Source organism: Eucyclogobius newberryi, unplaced genomic scaffold, assembly GCF_026437365.1.
Source record: "Eucyclogobius newberryi isolate DKJ021-1_F unplaced genomic scaffold, fEucNew1.0.hap1 SCAF_6, whole genome shotgun sequence".
Lineage (NCBI taxonomy): Eukaryota > Metazoa > Chordata > Actinopteri > Gobiiformes > Gobiidae > Eucyclogobius > Eucyclogobius newberryi.
In genome coordinates this window covers 2,426,575-2,447,881 of record NW_027316278.1, presented here as the reverse complement: position 1 = coordinate 2,447,881, position 21,307 = coordinate 2,426,575, and the positions used below count along the sequence as shown (strand labels likewise).

Sequence of the window (21,307 nt, the reverse complement as noted above, 5' to 3'; positions counted from 1 at the left end):
ACAAACACAGGAGCAAAAGTCCAACATAAACGTTGCGTCTCGCCAAAAGTCAGTTTCTCCAGATCTAATGTTTGTTATAATAACCAACTATAACTATAACTAATATAAGATATTCCTTTATTGTCCCACATGGGGAAATGTTATTGTTGCAACGCAGGTAGATACAGAGGTAGATCCAGAAGAACAGATCACTTATAGGAAGTCTGAAAAACACTTTCAGTAGAAGATCTACTATAAATAAATAAAAACTCCCATAGACAAATAAATAAATAAATACATAAATACCATGTCATGTGATCACGACAGTAATTGCACATGAACATGTGTCACGACAGCACATAGATTGCACATGAATTTCACAGTAATTGCACATATGACAGAATTGCACATGGTTAGGTCAGTATTGTGAGTGTTCAGTACTAACAGTGTTTGTTATAAAGTCTGACAGCAGCAGAAGGAAAGACCTGCGAAACCTTTACCTCCCACAGAGGGTGGATCAGTCTCTCACTGAAGCTGCTCTCCAGAGCGGACAGAGTGTCCTGCAGGGGACAGAGTGTCCTGCAGGGGACAGAGTGTCCTGCAGGGGGTGACACTCATGGTCCAGCATAGATGTGAATCTAGCCAGGACCCTCCTGTCCCCCACCTCCTGCACCGAGTCCAGAGGACAGCCCAGGACGGAGCTGGACTTCTTGATGACTCTGTCCAGCTTCTTCCTCTCCCTCTCTGTGATGCTGCTGCTCCAGCAGGCCACACCTACAGGAGCTGATGCCACCACAGAGTCGTAGAAGGTCTTCAGGAAGGGGCCCTGTCAGGAGCGGCCCTGTCAGGAGTGGCCCTGTCAGGAGCGGCCCTGTCACTCCAAAAGACCTGAGTCTCCTCAGGAGGTGGAGCCGACTCTGGCTCTTCCTGTTCAGTCTGTGTTATGAGTCCAGTTTGTGGTTCAGATGAAACACCAGGTCCTTGTATGAGTCACTCTCTCAATGTCCCGTCCCTGGTGAGGGGGGCGTGGCCTGTCCCATCCCTGGATGTTCACTGGTGAGGGGGGCGTGGCCTGTCCCGTCCCTGGATGTTCACTGGTGAGGGGGGCGTGGCCTGTCCCGTCCCTGGATGTTCACTGGTGAGGGGGGCGTGGCCTCTCCTTGGTCTTCCCCGCGTTGATGAGGAGGAGGTTCCACAAAGTCCTTTCTCCAGTCCTCTGTCCTCCGCGTCATCGTCGTCCGTGATGAGTCCGATGATGGCAGAACTTCTGCAGGACACAGCTGTCCGTGTCATGTCTGAGGTCTGCAGTGTAAAGGGTGAAGAGAAAGGGCGCGAGGACAGTGCCCTGGGGTCCCCACACTGCAGGTCCCCACACTGCAGATCCCCCACACTGCAGGTCCTCCACACTGCAGGTCCTCCACACTGCAGGTCCCCACACTGCAGGTCCCCCACACTGCAGGTTCCCACACTGCAGGTCCCCACACTGCAGGTCCCCACACTGCAGATCCCCCACACTGCAGGTCCTCCACACTGCAGGTCCCCACACTGCAGGTCCCCCACACTGCAGGTCCCACACTGCAGGTCCCCACACTGCAGGTCCCCCACACTGCCGGTCCCACACTGCAGGTCCCCACACTGCAGGTCCCCCACACTGCAGGTCCCACACTGCAGGTCCCCACACTGCAGGTCCCCCACACTGCAGGTCCCCCACACTGCAGGTCCGAGTGTCAGACACACAGTCCCGGGCTCTCACAAACTGGGGTCGGTCTGTGAGGTTGTCCAGGATCCACTCTGCAGGTCGTACTCCACACCAGCCGTCTCCAGCTTGTCCCTCAGGAGCCGTCTCCAGCTTGTCCCTCAGGAGCTGATGGTGTTGAAGGCTCTGGAGAGATGAAAGAACAGGATCCTCACAGAGCTGCCAGGCTTCTCCAGGTGAGAGAGAGAGCGGTGCAGCAGGAGATGACGGCGTCCTCCACAGACCGGTATGCAAACTGCAGCGGGTCCATGGCTGAGCTCACGGTGGAGCGGAGGTGGTCCAGGACCAGCTCCAGTGTCTTCATCAGGACGTGAGAGCCACTGGCCTGAAGCTGTTGAAGTCTTTGGGGCGCGGTGTCTTAGGCACAGGTACCAGACAGGAGGTCTTCAGACCTGTGGTACCAGACAGGAGGTCTTCAGACCTGTGGTACCAGACAGGAGGTCTTCAGACCTGTGGTACCAGACAGGAGGTCTTCAGACCTGTGGTACCAGCCTCAGCTTCAGGCTCATGTTGAAGACATGCTCCATAACTCCACACAGTTCATCTGCAGGACTTAAGGAGCTGGGGCTGATGCCTCAGGTCCTGCTCCTTCCTCACTTTAATCCTCTTCAGCTCACTCCTCACCTGTGCTGCTGTGACAGTCAGTGGTTGGCAGGGGGACCGTGTGCTGGGGGGATGGGTGAGTCCAGGCGAAGTGGGGAGCTGATGGTCCGGGGCGGAGAAATGAAGAGGAACAGATGCAGGGCATTGTCCAGCTGTGGAAGAGGGAGCATGCAGCTGTGCAGCGGGAGGGATCTGTGCAGGGGGAGGGATCTGTGCAGGGGGAGGGATCTGTGCAGGGGGAGGGGTCTGTGCAGGGGGACGGGTCTGTGCAGGGGGAGGGGTGGGTGACCGATCAAATCTCAAGAAGTGAGCATTTCAGATCCCCCTCTGTCTGGGCAGGGGGGATTTTGAAGCCCGAGATGGTTTTCAGGCTCCTCCACACTCCCTGAATGTTCTTCTGCTGCAGCTGGTCCTCCTCGTGTGAAACTCGAGGAGGGGAGGAGTTTCACACGAGGAGGAGTTTCACATGAGGAGGAGTTTCACATGAGGAGGGGAGGAGTTTCACAAGAGGGGGAGTTTCACATGAGGAGGAGTTTCACATGAGGAGGGGAGGAGTTTCACAAGAGGGGGAGTTTCACATGAGGAGGGGAGGAGTTTCACACGAGGAGGAGTTTCACACGAGGATGGAAAAATAAGTCTGGACGAGGAGAAGGATTTTGACTCTTTTATTTAAAGTGATGATCTAATATTTGACTTAATCATAAAATATCTTGAGGCTCTGGACAGAGGGGTCAGACAGGGCTGTGCCTGGTCCCTCCTCCTGTTTGCTCTGGACAGAGGGGTCAGACAGGGCTGTGCCTGGTCCCTCCTCCTGTTTCAACCATTGGCCCGATTTATTAGACAAATCAAAAACGATTCACGTTGTTACAGTCGATGGGACGGAACATGTTGTTTGACGAGTGGAATTAAACAACAGATTTACAAAGATAGAAACCTCGAATCTGATTCGAAACTCTACAATGATCAAAAGAAAAGGGTTTAATGCTTGAGTCATGAGGAGGAAGTGAAGAATCCCTGGGTCAAATCTGTTCTTACGACATGGAAGGAGCTGATCAGAACAAACTAAACACAGATGTTACAAACTTAAACTGGTAAAGTTTTATGACCAAAGGTTTTGTACAAATAGAACTGAGCTGAGACTCAAGGTCTGGAGGACAAAAGGTCTGGAGGACAAAAGGTCTGGAGGACAAAAGGTCTGGAGGACAAAAGGTCTGGAGGACAAAAGGTCTGGAGGACAAAAGGTCTAAAGGTTTTTCACCAGATGTAAAAGAGAATCACATGAAAAGCTTTGAGATGTGGAAAGAGAAACAGACTTTTATTGTTTTTTACGCATAAAGAGTTATGACCTTTATAACCTCTGACTGAGATGTTTATCAAGACTTATAAAGCAGAACTTTCAAGAGGAATAATATATAAATTAGATCAACGCATTTTGTGTTTTTTACAGAGGAAAGAGTCGTTAGAATGTGATGGAAACATTTGTGCTTCTGGTTTAACTCTGGTCCTGGTTTAACTCTGGTCCTGGTTTAACTCTGGTCCTGGTTTAACTCTGGTTCAGTCCTTTTTTTAGTCCCGTTTTAGTCTTTGAAACACTTTGTCTCATGTTCTCACACATGTTCCTGATCTTGCTTCTTTACGACGCCTGGCTCAGGTCCAACTCTCCACACGAGATCCCAATTAGACCTAAAAGAGACCTCACTGCCCCTTCTGAAGCCTCCTCTGAAGCCTCCTCTGAAGCCTCCTCTGAAACCTCCTCTGAAGCCTCCTCTGAAGCCTCCTCTGAAGCCTCCTCTGAAGCCTCCTCTGAAGCCTCCTCTGAAGCCTCCTCTGAAACCTCTTCTGAAGCCTCCTCTGAAGCCTCCTCTGAAGCCTCCTCTGAAGCCTCCTCTGAAGCCTCCTCTGAAACCTCTTCTGAAGCCTCCTCTGAAGCCTCCTCTGAAGCCCCCTCTGAAGCCTCCTCTGAAGCCTCCTCTGAAGCCTCTTCTGAAGCCTCCTCTGAAGCCTCCTCTGAAGCCCCCTCTGAAGCCTCCTCTGAAGCCTCCTCTGAAGCCTCCTCTGAAGCCCCCTCTGAAGCCTCCTCTGAAGCCTCCTCTGAAGCCTCCTCTGAAACCTCCTCTGAAGACTGAAGCCCCCTCTGAAGCCTCCTCTGAAGCCTCCTCTGAAGACTGAAGACCCCTCTGAAGCCTCCTCTGAAACCTCTTCTGAAGCCTCCTCTGAAGCCTCCTCTGAAGCCTCCTCTGAAGCCCCCTCTGAAGCCTCCTCTGAAGCCTCCTCTGAAGCCCCCTCTGAAGCCTCCTCTGAAGCCTCCTCTGAAGCCTCCTCTGAAACCTCTTCTGAAGCCTCCTCTGAAGCCTCCTCTGAAGCCCCCTCTGAAGCCTCCTCTGAAGCCTCCTCTGAAGCCCCCTCTGAAGCCTCCTCTGAAGCCTCCTCTGAAGCCTCCTCTGAAGCCTCCTCTGAAGACTGAAGACCCCTCTGAAGCCTCCTCTGAAGCCTCCTCTGAAGCCTCCTCTGAAGCCTCCTCTGAAGCCTCCTCTGAAGACTGAAGACCCCTCTGAAGCCTCCTCTGAAGCCTCCTCTGAAGCTTCATCTGAACGCTCTGACGACAGAAGTCCTTCTCACTCAGGAATGTGGAGATAAACATTTGTGTTTTTTTCTGTTTGGACGTTTCTCTGAGAAGGTCGACTGTGTGAGGTCAGAGGTCAAAGTTTGAGTCTCAAACGTGTCAATCATCTTCAGACACGACGAAGAAACGCACAGAGCGTCTTTGTGTGAGCGAAACCTCCAGCTCAGCGGTTCACAAGCACATGAGGACACCAGCAGGAGTCCTGACTCTAGCACCAGCAGGAGTCCTGACTCTAGCACCAGCAGGAGTCCTGACTCTAGCACCAGCAGGAGTCCTGACTCTAGCACCAGCAGGAGTCCTGACTCTGGCAAGAGCAGGAGGCCTGACTCTGGCACCAGCAGGAGGCCTTACTCTGGCACCAGCAGGAGGCCTGACTCTAGCACCAGCAGGAGTCCTGACTCTAGCACCAGCAGGAGGCCTGACTCTGGCACCAGCAGGAGTCCTGACTCTGGCACCAGCAGGAGTCCTGACTCTAGCACCAGCAGGAGTCCTGACTCTGGCACCAGCAGGAGTCCTGACTCTAGCACCAGCAGGAGTCCTGACTCTGGCACCAGCAGGAGGCCTGACTCTAGCACCAGCAGGAGTCCTGACTCTGGCACCAGCAGGAGGCCTGACTCTGGCACCAGCAGGAGTCCTGACTCTAGCACCAGCAGGAGTCCTGACTCTAGCACCAGCAGGAGTCCTGACTCTGGCACAAGCAGGAGTCCTGACTCTGGCACCAGCAGGAGTCCTGACTCTAGCACCAGCAGGAGTCCTGACTCTAGCACCAGCAGGAGTCCTGACTCTGGCACCAGCAGGAGTCCTGACTCTAGCACCAGCAGGAGTCCTGACTCTAGCACCAGCAGGAGTCCTGACTCTGGCACAAGCAGGAGTCCTGACTCTGGCACCAGCAGGAGTCCTGACTCTAGCACCAGCAGGAGTCCTGACTCTAGCACCAGCAGGAGTCCTGACTCTAGCACCAGCAGGAGTCCTGACTCTGGCACAAGCAGGAGTCCTGACTCTGGCACCAGCAGGAGTCCTGACTCTAGCACCAGCAGGAGTCCTGACTCTGGCACCAGCAGGAGTCCTGACTCTAGCACCAGCAGGAGTCCTGACTCTAGCACCAGCAGGAGTCCTGACTCTGGCACCAGCAGGAGTCCTGACTCTAGCACCAGCAGGAGTCCTGACTCTGGCACCAGCAGGAGTCCTGACTCTAGCACCAGCAGGAGTCCTGACTCTAGCACCAGCAGGAGTCCTGACTCTGGCACCAGCAGGAGTCCTGACTCTAGCACCAGCAGGAGTCCTGACTCTAGCACCAGCAGGAGTCCTGACTCTGGCACCAGCAGGAGTCCTGACTCTGGCACCAGCAGGAGTCCTGACTCTAGCACCAGCAGGAGTCCTGACTCTAGCACCAGCAGGAGTCCTGACTCTGGCACCAGCAGGAGTCCTGACTCTGGCACCAGCAGGAGTCCTGACTCTAGCACCAGCAGGAGTCCTGACTCTGGCACCAGCAGGAGTCCTGACTCTGGCACCAGCAGGAGGCCCATGTTTAGGCCCGTTCTCCTGAGGCGCTCTCATTTGTTGATATAATTCTGAGGTTGCCCTAAGCCCCGCCCCCTTCCCCTTTGACCTCAGACGAGACACATGTGTGACTGGTTTGAGGTCGACGGGTTCAGTCGGAGACGTCTGAACCCGAACGAACTCCGTCTGGAGTCAAAGGTCAGAGGTCATGTCTGTGTGATCACTGCTGTTTGTTGAAGCCAAAACCAAATATCACACACAGGGGGCGCTCTTCCTCTCACACACAGGGGGCGCTCTTCCTCTCACACACAGGGGGCGCTCTTCCTCTCACACACACAGGGGGCGCTCTTCCTCTCACACACACAGGGGGCGCTCTTCCTCTCACACACACAGGGGGCGCTCTTCCTCTCACACACAGGGGGCGCTCTTCCTCTCACACACAGGGGGCGCTCTTCCTCTCACACACAGGGGGCGCTCTTCCTCTCACACACACAGGGGGCGCTCTTCCTCTCACACACACAGGGGGCGCTCTTCCTCTCACACACACAGGGGGCGCTCTTCCTCTCACACACAGGGGGCGCTCTTCCTCACATTCCTCGGGCCCCTCACAGGGCCCCTCCTCACAGGCCCCCCCCTCCTCACAGGCCCCCCCCTCACAGGGCCCCTCCCTCACAGGGCCCCTCCTCACAGGCCCCCCCCCTCCTCACAGGCCCCCCCCTCACAGGGCCCCTCCTCACAGGCCCCCCCCTCCTCACAGGCCCCCCCCTCACAGGGCCCCTCCTCACAGGCCCCCCCCTCCTCACAGGCCCCCCCCTCACAGGGCCCCTCACAGGGCCCTTGTCTGCTGCAGCTGGCTCCGCCTTCACAAACAGCCTCATTATTCAGTCTCGCGTGACTGAAACAAACACATCTTTTCAGATTTATTTTACAATTGCACTTCCTGTTTGGACATGAGCACAAATATGAGTCCACAGCCGTTACCTAGCAACCAGACACAACACAACAGTTCTGATCCGACACATTAATGCTATAAAACACCTTTAATCACAGGGGCCCATGTTTGGGACGTTTCTTTTTCGATGCAAAAAAAAATTAACTAAATTAATATTAATCTATGACAACGGCCCTGACGTCATCATTCTGACCCGCACGATAAAGAGCTTAGACCCCGGTCCTGGTCCCGGGCTTGATCCAAGTCCTGGTCCCGGTCCTGGTCCCGCTCAGAGTCTCGCGCTGATGAGCAGGAGGAACTGCAGCTGCGGAGGAGGAAAAGAGCATGTGACCGGGACAGGAAGAGACGAGAGGACTGAGCCAGAGACCCGGACCAGGACCCGGACCAGGACCAGAGACCCGCCCCGGACCAGGACCAGGACCAGGACCAGAGACCCGCCCCGGACCAGGACCAGGACCAGGACCAGGACCAGGACCAGAACCAGAGACCCGCCCCGGACCAGGACCAGGACCAGGACCAGGACCAGGATGCGGTGCTCGTGCCTCCGCGCCTTGTGCCAGTATGAAACCACTAAACTGGTCCGGATCCAGAGCGTGCGGCTCGGGTCCCTGAAGTGGGCTCTGAACGGAGGCATCCTGCTGGTCATCAGGTCAGTCCCACTGGTCAGGTCAGTCCCACTGGTCAGGTCAGTCCCACACGTGTAGAGGTCTACGGTGTTTGTGACGTCAGAGCCGCGATGACACGTGCGTCTGCTTCATTCATAAATAATGTTTTCACTAAAGCTTCACTGTGGAACCTTTCCTGCTTCTAGAGTGTTCCATCCACTCGCCTCTCCACAGACCTGACCTGATCTAGTGTAGTATTTGTACCGGCACAAGTACTCTAGTGCAGTATTCGGTACAAGTACTCTAGTGCAGTATTTGTCCCGGTACAAGTACTCTAGTGCAGTATTTGTACCGGCACAAGTACTCTAGTGCAGTATTTGTCCCGGTACAAGTACTCTAGTGCAGTATTTGTCCCGGTACAAGTACTCTAGTGCAGTATTTGTACCGGCACAAGTACTCTAGTGCAGTATTTGTCCCGGTACAAGTACTCTAGTGCAGTATTTGTCCCGGTACAAGTACTCTAGTGCAGTATTTGTCCCGGTACAAGTACTCTAGTGCAGTATTTGTACCGGTACAAGTACTCTAGTGCAGTATTCGGTACAAGTACTCTAGTGCAGTATTCGGTACAAGTACTCTAGTGCAGTATTTGTCCCGGTACAAGTACTCTAGTGCAGTATTTGTCCCGGTACAAGTACTCTAGTGCAGTATTTGTACCGGCACAAGTATTCTAGTGCAGTATTCGGTACAAGTATTCTAGTGCAGTATTTGTCCCGGTACAAGTACTCTAGTGCAGTATTTGTCCCGGTACAAGTACTCTAGTGCAGTATTTGTCCCGGTACAAGTACTCTAGTGCAGTATTTGTCCCGGTACAAGTACTCTAGTGCAGTATTTGTCCCGGTACAAGTACTCTAGTGCAGTATTTGTACCGGCACAAGTACTCTAGTGCAGTATTCGGTACAAGTATTCTAGTGCAGTATTTGTACCGGCACAAGTACTCTAGTGCAGTATTTGTACCGGCACAAGTACTCTAGTGCAGTATTTGTACCGGCACAAGTACTCTAGTGCAGTATTTGTACCGGCACAAGTACTCTAGTGCAGTATTTGTACCGGCACAAGTACTCTAGTGCAGTATTTGTACCGGTACAAGTATTCTAGTGCAGTATTTGTCCCGGTACAAGTATTCTAGTGCAGTATTTGTACCGGCACAAGTACTCTAGTGCAGTATTTGTACCGGCACAAGTACTCTAGTGCAGTATTTGTACCGGCACAAGTACTCTAGTGCAGTATTTGTACCGGTACAAGTATTCTAGTGCAGTATTTGTCCCGGTACAAGTATTCTAGTGCAGTATTTGTCCCGGTACAAGTATTCTAGTGCAGTATTTGTACCGGCACAAGTACTCTAGTGCAGTATTTGTACCGGCACAAGTACTCTAGTGCAGTATTTGTACCGGCACAAGTACTCTAGTGCAGTATTTGTACCGGCACAAGTACTCTAGTGCAGTATTTGTACCGGCACAAGTACTCTAGTGCAGTATTTGTACCGGCACAAGTACTCTAGTGCAGTATTTGTACCGGCACAAGTACTGTCCCTCTGTCCCTGTTCCCAACGTGGCGAGGTCTGCCGACAGAGGCGGGGTCTGCCGACAGAGGCGGGGTCTGCCGACAGAGGCGGGGTCTGCCGACAGAGGCGGGGTCTGCCGACAGAGGCGGGGTCTGCCGACAGAGGCGGGGTCAACACATAGTTACAGTGTGAAAACACTTTAATGAACATTAAGTCTCCAAACACTTGATTCATAAAACATTAAAGTATTTTAGCTGAGAGTTCATTTTAATCAGTTTCAAAATGAAAGCAGTCGTTTTAGTAAAAGTTTATTTCAAAGCGTGTGCCAGAGACATCACAGCATGAGGACCAGCCTAATGTGTATTTATACATACATGTACATATCATGTACATGTATACATGTACATGATATGTACATGTATACATGTACATATCATGTACATGTATACATGTACATAGCTGCAGGTGGCTGCAGGTGGCTGCAGGTCGCTGCTCATGCTTTTATTTGACCAAATGTTCCGCGCTGGAGCTTTAACTCCTCCATGTGTTTGTCAGTTTGTTGCTGCTGTGGAACCGGCGTTACCAAGAGACGGACCTGGTGGTCAGTTCAGTGACGTCCAAAGTGAAGGGCGTGTCCCAGGTGACTGTCCCCGGGCTCGGAGCTGTGGCCTGGGACACGGCAGACTACAGCGCCCCCTCTCAGGTCTGACCACACACTACAGCGCCCCCTCTCAGGTCTGACCACACACTACAGCGCCCCCTCTCAGGTCTGACCACACACTACAGCGCCCCTCTCAGGTCTGACCACACACTACAGCGCCCCCTCTCAGGTCTGACCACACACTACAGCGCCCCCTCTCAGGTCTGACCACACACTACAGCGCCCCCTCTCAGGTCTGACCACACACTACAGCGCCCCCTCTCAGGTCTGACCACACACTACAGCGCCCCTCTCAGGTCTGACCACACACTACAGCGCCCCTCTCAGGTCTGACCACACACTACAGCGCCCCCTCTCAGGTCTGACCACACACTACAGCGCCCCCTCTCAGGTCTGACCACACACTACAGCGCCCCTCTCAGGTCTGACCACACACTACAGCGCCCCTCTCAGGTCTGACCACACACTACAGCGCCCCCTCTCAGGTCTGACCACACACTACAGCGCCCCCTCTCAGGTCTGACCACACACTACAGCGCCCCTCTCAGGCGAATGTCTGTGCCGAATGTCTGTGAAAAGGCAGAAAATGTGCAGTTTCTTAGTTTTTGTCTGAATCTTGTTCCAGGATAAAAACTCGTTCTTTGTGATGACCAATCTGATCATGACGCGGAGCCAGAGGCAGGGCCAGTGTGCCGAGGTGAGGACAACGTGTACTGTGAGGACAACGTGTACTGTGAGGTCAACGTGTACTGTGAGGACAACGTGTACTGTGAGGTCAACGTGTACTGTGAGGTCAACGTGTACTGTGAGGACAACGTGTACTGTGAGGACAACGTGTACTGTGAGGACAACGTGTACTGTGAGGACAACGTGTACTGTGAGGGAACAAACAACAGTACAGACAAGTGTGTGGTTGTTTGTTTGTTTGTTTGTTTGTGTGTGTCGTGCAGGAGCCGTTCCGGGGCCGAGAGTGTCGCTCTGATAAAGACTGTGTCAAAGGCCTGTGGGGGAACCAGAGCCACGGTACGTTCCTCCACCTCATTTCACTGGGACAGGAAGGGCATCTGGAGCAAAGTGTGACACGAGTGTGACACGAGTGTGACACGAGTGTGACACGAGTGTGAGACGAGTGGCGTCTCACTCATGTTCCACACCACACTCTGCTGCTAACGGGACACTCTGCTGCTAACGGGACACGCTGCTGCTAACGGGACACGCTGCTGCTAACGGGACACTCTGCTGCTAACGGGACACTCTGCTGCTAACGGGACACTCTGCTGCTAACGGGACACGCTGCTGCTAACGGGACACGCTGCTGCTAACGGGACACGCTGCTGCTAACGGGACACGCTGCTGCTAACGGGACACGCTGCTGCTAACGGGACACTCTGCTGCTAACGGGACACTCTGCTGCTAACGGGACACTCTGCTGCTAACGGGACACGCTGCTGCTAACGGGACACGCTGCTGCTAACGGGACACGCTGCTGCTAACGGGACACGCTGCTGCTAACGGGACACGCTGCTGCTAACGGGACACGCTGCTGCTAACGGGACACGCTGCTGCTAACGGGACACGCTGCTGCTAACGGGACACGCTGCTGCTAACGGGACACGCTGCTGCTAACGGGACACGCTGCTGCTAACGGGACACGCTGCTGCTAACGGGACACGCTGCTGCTAACGGGACACGCTGCTGCTAACGGGACACGCTGCTGCTAACGGGACACGCTGCTGCTAACGGGACACGCTGCTGCTAACGGGACACGCTGCTGCTAACGGGACACGTCTTTTTAACGACGCAGCAACATCAAAACCTGAATCCTCTTCATCTGCTACATCTTCCCCCTTGGTCACATCCTCCGCCAACTCAACCTGGACTTTCACTGCTACGCTGACGACACCCAGATATACCTCACCACCAAATCCACCCAAAACCCTCCCCTCAGCCACATCCAAACCTGCATCTCTACAATAAAATCATGGCTCACTCTCAACTTCCTCAAACTGAACAGTGACAAAACAGAGCTCCTCCTCATTGGCACCAAATCCACTCTCAATAAAACTGGTCCCTTTTCACTCAGCATCGACACCTCGACCATCACCCCCTCTACCCTGGTACGCAATCTCGGTGTCATCATGGACCCCACCCTCTCCTTCACTCCCCATGTCAGCCACATCGTCAAGACCTCATACTTCCACCTCCGCCGCATCGCCAAAATCCGACACTGCCTCACCCTCCCCGCTGCTGAATCCCTCATCCACGCCTTCATCTCCTCCCGCCTTGACTACTGCAACTCCCTCCTCACTGGCATCTCCTCCCATTCCCTCCACAGACTCCAAATGGTCCAAAACGCCGCTGCCCGCCTCCTCACCCACACCCTCCTCCTCACCCACACCCGCCTCCTCACCCACACCCGCCTCCTCACCCACACCCGCCTCCTCACCCACACCCGCCTCCTCACCCACACCCTCCTCCTCACCCACACCCGCCTCCTCACCCACACCCTCCTCCTCACCCACACCCGCCTCCTCACTCACACCCGCCTCCTCACCCACACCCGCCTCCTCACCCACACCCGGTCCCGTGATCACATCACTCCCGTTCTCCGCTCTCTCCACTCTCTCCCCATCAAGCAGCGCATAAACTTTAAAATACTCCTCCTCACCTTCAAAGCTCTTCACCACCTTGCCCCCCCCTACCTGTCTGACCTCCTCATCCCCCACCGCCCCTCCCGAGCTCTCCGATCCTCCCCCTCTCTCACCCTGACTGCACCAACATCCCGACTCAAAACTTTTGGCGACAGAGCATTCTCCCGAACAGCACCCCGACTCTGGAACTCCCTCCCCCCATGTCCCACTCTCCCTCACTCACAACATTCAAATCCCGCCTAAAAACATACCTCTTCACCCAAGCCTATGACCTCCCCTACCCCTAGCCTCCTCTACCCCATTGCCTACTCTTCTACCCCCTGTTACATCCCCATCTTTTTCTCTCTACTTCTTCTGTCTCGTTCATTTTATCTGTATATTAATGTGTTCTGTACGTGTTGTCCCCCCTGTCTGTAAATACACCCCCCTTTTTTATTATGTTCAGCGTCTTTGGGTCACTGAAAAGCGCTATATAAATAAAAGTTATTATTATTATTATTATTATTATTATTATTATTATTATGATTATTATTATGATTATTATTATGATTATTATTATGATTATGATTATTATTATTATTATTATTATTATTATTATTATTATTATTATTATTATTATTATTATTATTATTATTATTATTATTATTATTATTTTTTTTTTATTATTTATAGACTAATGTGTGTTTTGTGGTAAAGTTCCATTTGTAGGATTTGACTAAAACTGCTTTTGTTGCATTATTGTCCAACATGAAGTTAGAATTAAGAAATGGGTCATTAGCAATTTAAGCTAATTGCTAACATTAACAATCTACACAACATTTATCTCATGTGCTCGAGTGGATGATCTCGGAGGCTAAGGGGTGGCTGCCCACAAGTCCGAAGGTTAGGGGTTAGAGTTCGGATTAGTGAACCTTCGGACTTGTGGGTTGGAACGGGGTGAGGCTAGGGCTAACTCGGAGGCTAGGGCTAACTCGGAGGCTAGGGCTAACTCGGAGGCTAGGGCTAACTCGGAGGCTAGGGCTAACTCGGAGGCTAGGGCTAACTCGTCTGTGCTAAACTTCAGTTTAACTTACACAAAACTAGGTACTTCTGTTTTATCGAACATGTTTTCAGGGATTCAAACTGGAGCCTGTGTGAAGTCTGGCGTCCGAAAGAAAACCTGTGAAGTGTCGGCCTGGTGTCCAGTGGAGGGCAAGGCCAGTCCACCCAGGTACTGGACCAGGACTGGACCAGGACTAAACCCTGACCAGTCCAGAAGACATTGTTCCTGTCCTTCTTGGGTCAAGTGACACAGACAGTGATATTTCATTTTCAGACCGGCTCTTTTCGCTGCAGCTGAGAACTTCACCGTCCTCATCAAGAACAACATCCGCTTCCCCGCGTTCAACTACATCAGGTCAGACACAACCCTCCTGTCTGTAGATGTCAGTGTCTGTAGATGTCTGTATCTGTAGATGTCAGTATCTGCAGATGTCAGTATCTGCAGATGTCAGTATCTGCAGATGTCAGTATCTGTAGATGTCAGTATCTGTAGATGTCAGTATCTGTAGATGTCAGTATCTGTAGATGTCAGTATCTGTAGATGTCAGTATCTGCAGATGTCTGTATCTGTAGATGTCAGTATCTGCAGATGTCAGTATCTGTAGATGTCAGTATCTGCAGATGTCAGTATCTGTAGATGTCAGTATCTGCAGATGTCTGTATCTGTAGATGTCTGTATCTGTAGATGTCAGTATCTGTAGATGTCAGTATCTGTAGATGTCAGTATCTGCAGATGTCAGTATCTGTAGATGTCAGTATCTGTAGATGTCAGTATCTGCAGATGTCAGTATCTGTAGATGTCTGTATCTGCAGATGTCTGTATCTGCAGATGTCAGTATCTGTAGATGTCAGTATCTGTAGATGTCAGTATCTGCAGATGTCAGTATCTGTAGATGTCAGTATCTGCAGATGTCAGTATCTGCAGATGTCAGTATCTGTAGATGTCAGTATCTGCAGATGTCAGTATCTGTAGATGTCAGTATCTGCAGATGTCAGTATCTGCAGATGTCAGTATCTGTAGATGTCAGTATCTGTAGATGTCAGTATCTGTAGATGTCAGTATCTGCAGATGTCAGTATCTGCAGATGTCAGTATCTGCAGATGTCAGTATCTGTAGATGTCAGTATCTGTAGATGTCAGTATCTGCAGATGTCAGTATCTGCAGATGTCAGTATCTGCAGATGTCAGTATCTGTAGATGTCAGTATCTGTAGATGTCTGTATCTGTAGATGTCAGTATCTGTAGATGTCAGTATCTGCAGATGTCAGTATCTGTAGATGTCAGTATCTGCAGATGTCAGTATCTGTAGATGTCTGTATCTGCAGATGTCAGTATCTGTAGATGTCTGTATCTGTAGATGTCTGTATCTGCAGATGTCTGTATCTGTAGATGTCTGTATCTGCAGATGTCTGTATCTGCAGATGTCTGTATCTGTAGATGTCTGTATCTGCAGATGTCTGTATCTGCAGATGTCTGTATCTGCAGATGTCAGTATCTGCAGATGTCAGTATCTGCAGATGTCTGTATCTGCAGATGTCAGTATCTGCAGATGTCAGTATCTGCAGATGTCTGTATCTGTAGATGTCAGTATCTGTAGATGTCAGTATCTGTAGATGTCAGTATCTGCAGATGTCAGTATCTGCAGATGTCAGTATCTGCAGATGTCAGTATCTGCAGATGTCAGTATCTGCAGATGTCTGTATCTGTAGATGTCTGTATCTGCAGATGTCTGTATCTGCAGATGTCTGTATCTGCAGATGTCTGTATCTGCAGATGTCAGTATCTGCAGATGTCAGTATCTGCAGATGTCAGTATCTGTCTGTTGCAGGAGGAACATTCTGCCCTGGATGAATGAGTCGTATCTACAGACCTGTGCTCACAGACACGACGCTCTGTGTCCCATCTTCAGACTCGGAGACATCGTGAAGGAGGCGGGCGAGAACTTCCACCAGCTCGCAGTAGAGGTACTTCTACTGTAGTATTCATGTACTTCTACTGTAGTATTCACGTACTTCTACTGTAGAATGTATTTCTACTCTAGTATTCATGTACTTCTACTGTAGTATTCACATACTTCTTCTGTAGTATTCACGTACTTCTGCAGTAGAGGTACTTCTACTGTAGTATTCACGTACTTCTGCAGTAGAGGTACTTCTACTGTAGTATTCACGTACTTCTTCAGTAGAGGTACTTCTACTGTAGTATTCATGTACTTCTACTGTAGTATTCACGTACTTCTGCAGTAGAGGTACTTCTACTCTAGTATTCATGTACTTCTACTGTAGTATTCATTTACTTCTGCAGTAGTATTCACGTACTTCTGCAGTAGAGGTACTTCTACTGTAGTATTCATGTACTTCTACTGTGGTCGAATGTATTTCTACTGTAGTATTCATGTACTTCTACTGCAGTATTCACGTACTTCTACTGTAGTATTCATGTACTTCTACTGCAGTATTCACGTACTTCTACTGTAGTATTCACGTACTTCTACTGCAATATTCACCTACTTCTACTGTAGTATTCATGTACTTCTACTGCAGTATTCACGTACTTCTACTGCAGTATTCACCTACTTCTACTGTAGTATTCATGTACTTCTACTGCAGTATTCACGTACTTCTACTGCAGTATTCACGTACTTCTACTGCAGTATTCATGTACTTCTACTGCAGTATTCATGTACTTCTACTGCAGTATTCACCTACTTCTACTGTAGTATTAATGTACTTCTACTGCAGTATTCACGTACTTCTACTGTAGTATTCATGTACTTCTACTGCAGTATTCACCTACTTCTACTGTAGTATTCATGTACTTCTACTGCAGTATTCACCTACTTCTACTGCAGTATTCACCTACTTCTACTGCAGTATTCACGTACTTCTACTGTAGTATTCATGTACTTCTACTGCAGTATTCACGTACTTCTACTGCAGTATTCACGTACTTCTACTGCAGTATTCACGTACTTCTACTGCAGTATTCACGTACTTCTACTGCAGTATTCACGTACGTCTACTGTAGTAGAATGTAAATGCTGAAAATATACAAATCGTATTTTTAAACTAGAATAAATTAATATTTGAGACGATTAAAGACGTTTCGTTCTGACGGGAACATGAAAAACTCATTTAGCTGAAGAAGTTTGTGTATTTCGTGTTTCCAGAATAAGACTCAAAGTTCAGAACTGAATCAAACTGAAATAAAACGTTTCACAAGAGTCTTTTTGGGAAACACTTCCTCATTCCTCATCGTCACGGCAACTTTCACTGCTTTGGATCAGAATAAACATGGTGCCAGGAGCAGCAAAGATACTGCACAGAACCCTCAAGCTCCCAGGGGCCTCTGGAGGACCCGAGCTTGAAGGTGGTTTATACATATTATATATAAAGTAAATCTAAAGTGTATATATAAAGTGTAGTTATCTGGGAAATAGTAGTGGGAAAACGTCCTCAGAAAAGTTGAGATTATATTGAAGTTGTTCACGGCAGGGGTTCCACAGGGCTCAGTTATGGCCCCTCTGCTTTTCTCTTCACATGTGCTCACTTTGTCTGATTTAAAAAAAAACACAATTTACATTTCTGTTGCTTTAGAGACAAAAATGTGACACTTTATCCCAGTTTCCAGTCAGATTCAGTTCAGTCACAAACTAAAGGATGAATCCAAAATCTTCTGTAAATGTCTTTGTGTCTAATCTGTGGACAAAATGAAGACATTTAAACTGCTCTGTCCATTTGTCAAAGTTAAATGTCCAAAGTGTGAGTGTCATGCCCGCTGTGTCCACAGGGCGGCGTCATCGGCGTGCATATCCAATGGGACTGTGACTTGGACCGTTTGACTCAGCGCTGCCTCCCAGCGTACAGCTTCAGACGCCTGGACGAGAAGGAGTCCAACAAGACCCTGTACCCGGGTCTGAACTACAGGTCTGTGCCCGGGTCTGAGCCCGGGTCTGAACTACAGGTCTGTGCCCGGGTCTGAACTACAGGTCTGTGCCCGGGTCTGAGCCCGGGTCTGAACTACAGGTCTGTACCCGGGTCTGAACTACAGGTCTGTGCCCGGGTCTGAGCCCGGGTCTGAACTACAGGTCTGTACCCGGGTCTGAACTACAGGTCTGTGCCCGGGTCTGAACTACAGGTCTGTGCCCGGGTCTGAGCCCGGGTCTGAACTACAGGTCTGTACCCGGGTCTGAACTACAGGTCTGTACCCGGGTCTGAACTACAGGTCTGTACCCGGGTCTGAACTACAGGTCTGAACTACAGGTCTGTGCCCGGGTCTGAACTACAGGTCTGTGCCCGGGTCTGAACTACAGGTCTGTGCCCGGGTCTGAACTACAGGTCTGTGCCCGGGTCTGAACTACAGGTCTGTGCCCGGGTCTGAACTACAGGTCTGTGCCCGGGTCTGAACTACAGGTCTGTGCCCGGGTCTGAACTACAGGTCTGTGCCCGGGTCTGAGCCCGGGTCTGAACTACAGGTCTGTGCCCGGGTCTGAACTACAGGTCTGTGCCCGGGTCTGAACTACAGGTCTGTGCCCGGGTCTGAACTACAGGTCTGTGCCCGGGTCTGAACTACAGGTCTGTGCCCGGGTCTGAACTACAGGTCTGTGCCCGGGTCTGAACTACAGGTCTGTACCCGGGTCTGAACTACAGGTCTGAACTACAGGTCTGAACTACAGGTCTGTGCCCGGGTCTGGACCAGCAGCTCCAGGTCCAAACCCGGTCGGTCCAAACCCGGTCGGTCCAAACCCGGTCGGTCCAAACCCGGTCGGTCCAAACCCGGTCGGTCTAAACCCGGGCCTGTTGCAGGTTCGCTCGCTTCCACGTGGTGGGCGGGGTGGAGGAGAGGACGCTGTACAAAGCCTTCGGGATCCGCTTCGACGTGATGGTCTTTGGTCAGGTCAGTGACCGACACAAACTTGTGTGAACTGACCCTGACCATTAAAGTGTGAGTGTGTTTCAGGCCGGACGCTTCAGCTTCGTCCAGCTCGTGCTCTACGTGGGCTCCACCCTGTCCTACTACGCCCTGGTCAGGATCTGCTCCACCTCACGCTCTGTTGTCCTGGTAACGCTGCTTTCACCCTCTGTCTCCTGCAGACCACCGTGCTCCTGGACTGGCTCCTGGACACCAGCTGCTACTCGTCTGAGGGACAGAGGTACTCCGAGAAGAAGGTGGAGGCGGTGCAGGACACGCCCAGAGTAAGAACGTGTGGGTGGAGATCTGACACGTGTGTGTGTGGAGGTCTTACACGTGTGTGTGTGGAGGTCTTACACGTGTGTGTGTGGAGGTCTTACACGTGTGTGTGTGGAGGTCTTACACGTGTGTGTGTGTGGAGGTCTTACACGTGTGTGTGTGGAGGTCTTACACGTGTGTGTGTGGAGGTCTTACACGTGTGTGTGTGTGGAGGTCTGACATGGAGGACATGTCCCTCTTCTGTCCTCCAGGGGCTGCTCTGTGTCTCCTTCGTGGACGAGTCACTCCTGCGTCTGGTGAAGAAGCCTCAGAAGAAGAGTTTACAGAACACCAAACCTGTTTCTGTCCAGAGCAAGAAGGTGACGAGTCTGACCCTGAGCGGCAGAGTGGTTAGCCTCAGGGGCAGAGTGGTTAGCCTCAGGGGCAGAGTGGTTAGCCTCAGGGGCAGAGTGGTTAGCCTCAGGGGCAGAGTGGTTAGCCTCAGGTGCAGAGTGGTTAGCCTCAGGGGCAGAGTGGTTAGCCTCAGGTGCAGAGTGGTTAGCCTCAGGTGCAGAGTGGTTAGCCTCAGGGGCAGAGTGGTTAGCCTCAGGGGCAGAGTGGTTAGCCTCAGGGGCAGAGTGGTTAGCCTCAGGGGCAGAGTGGTTAGCCTCAGGTGCAGAGTGGTTAGCCTCAGCGTCTTCTCTTTTTGCAGGAGGACCTGGGACATTTAAAAGCGGTGGTTTCCCTCTTCCTTCAGTCTGACCCTGAGATCTTTCCTCTGTCTGACAAACCCTGTGATGACTCCTCCCCCTCTGCCCCCTCTGGCCCGCCCCCTGCCCCTGTAGCCCCTCCCTCCTGGTGTAAATGCGCCGGCTGCAGTTCCACCTCCGTCCTGGTGGAGTCTCTGTGCTGTCGTCGCGCTCCTGGGCCGTGCCTCTCGTCGTCGCCTCAGTTCCGGCGTCTCGTGTTGAACCGCGCCCTGCTGGAGGCGGGGCTGCAGTACTCGGAGCCGCTCCTCAGCGCCACCCGCAGGAGCACGAGGGAGCTGCGGCGCTGTGCCTTCTCTCAGTACGTGAGCTGGAGGATCGGCATCGCGCCCACAAACGCAGCGGCCGTTGTCCCGCGCTGCTGCGTCCTGAAGATCAGGGAAAGCTTTCCCAGCGAGGACGGAAAGTACGGAAGCTTCAGGCCAATCAGAGCGCTGCAGGGGCGGGGCCTAGACGACTTAAGCCAATGAAGACGGAGACGAGGTGTGAACCAGGTGCTCAGCAGGACAAACTCATGATTATAAATGTGTTTTTGCATTTTGATTAAAGGACGTGCGTTTTGTCTTGAGCCTTTAGTTTACTCTTGAGATGATGTGAGAGTCCTGAGGCTCCTCCTGAGGCTCCTCCTGAGGCTCCTCCTGAGGCTCCTCCTGAGGCTCCTCCTGAGGCTCCTTCCTGAGGCTCCTTCCTGAGGCTCCTTCCTGAGGCTCCTTCCTGAGGCTCCTCCTGAGGCTCCTCCTGAGGCTCCTCCTGAGGCTCCTTCCTGAGGCTCCTTCCTGAGGCTCCTCCTGAGGCTCCTCCTGAGGCTCCTCCTGAGGCTCCTCCTGAGGCTCCTCCTGAGGCTCCTCCTGAGGCTCCTTCCTGAGGCTCCTTCCTGAGGCTCCTTCCTGAGGCTCCTTCCTGAGGCTCCTTCCTGAGGCTCCTCCTGAGGCTCCTCCTGAGGCTCCTCCTGAGGCTCCTTCCTGAGGCTCCTCCTGAGGCTCCTTCCTGAGGCTCCTCCTGAGGCTCCTTCCTGAGGCTCTTCCTGAGGCTCCTCGTGAGGCTCCCTCCCGAGGCTCCCTCGTGAGGCTCCTCGTGAGGCTTCTTCCTGAGGCTCCCTCCTGAGGCTCCCTCGTGAGGCTCCTTCCCGAGGCTCCTCCCGAGGCTCCTCGTGAGGCTCCTCGTGAGGCTCCTTCCCGAGGCTCCTCGTGAGGCTCCTCCCAAGGCTCCCTCCTGAGGCTGCTCGTGAGGCTGCTCGTGAGGCTCCTCAAACCTCAAGCGTGTCTGACATGAAGAAGAACGAGTCAAACTTGGAGCAGCTGCAGAGATGGATGTGAAAAACGATCTGCATCTGATACTGAAACATGAAACTGTTGTTTTTCTGAATAAAATAAATATGAGGCAAAATAAATCTCATGTGATTTGTGTCGTCACAGCAGAGGAAGCTCTGTCATGAAGTC

The 21,307-nt window shown here is 52.0% G+C and overlaps 1 protein-coding gene across 1 annotated transcript in view; it reads left to right on the top strand.

Annotated features, from left to right (window-relative positions):
- The window catches only part of p2rx7 (purinergic receptor P2X, ligand-gated ion channel, 7), a 134,752-nt gene extending 114,382 nt beyond the window's left edge, over window positions 1–20,370 (top strand). The window contains exons 2-14 of the mRNA XM_072432691.1: window positions 7,931–8,062; window positions 10,135–10,282; window positions 10,866–10,937; window positions 11,191–11,263; window positions 14,005–14,101; window positions 14,207–14,287; window positions 15,761–15,896; window positions 17,722–17,858; window positions 18,738–18,828; window positions 18,892–18,957; window positions 19,026–19,127; window positions 19,374–19,481; window positions 19,814–20,370. Coding sequence (XP_072288792.1) covers window positions 7,941–8,062; window positions 10,135–10,282; window positions 10,866–10,937; window positions 11,191–11,263; window positions 14,005–14,101; window positions 14,207–14,287; window positions 15,761–15,896; window positions 17,722–17,858; window positions 18,738–18,828; window positions 18,892–18,957; window positions 19,026–19,127; window positions 19,374–19,481; window positions 19,814–20,338 — 1,758 coding nt within the window. The 5' untranslated portion in view covers window positions 7,931–7,940 and the 3' untranslated portion in view covers window positions 20,339–20,370. The remainder of the gene's footprint in view (window positions 1–7,930; window positions 8,063–10,134; window positions 10,283–10,865; window positions 10,938–11,190; window positions 11,264–14,004; window positions 14,102–14,206; window positions 14,288–15,760; window positions 15,897–17,721; window positions 17,859–18,737; window positions 18,829–18,891; window positions 18,958–19,025; window positions 19,128–19,373; window positions 19,482–19,813) is intronic.
- Window positions 20,371–21,307: the final 937 nt, after the last annotated feature.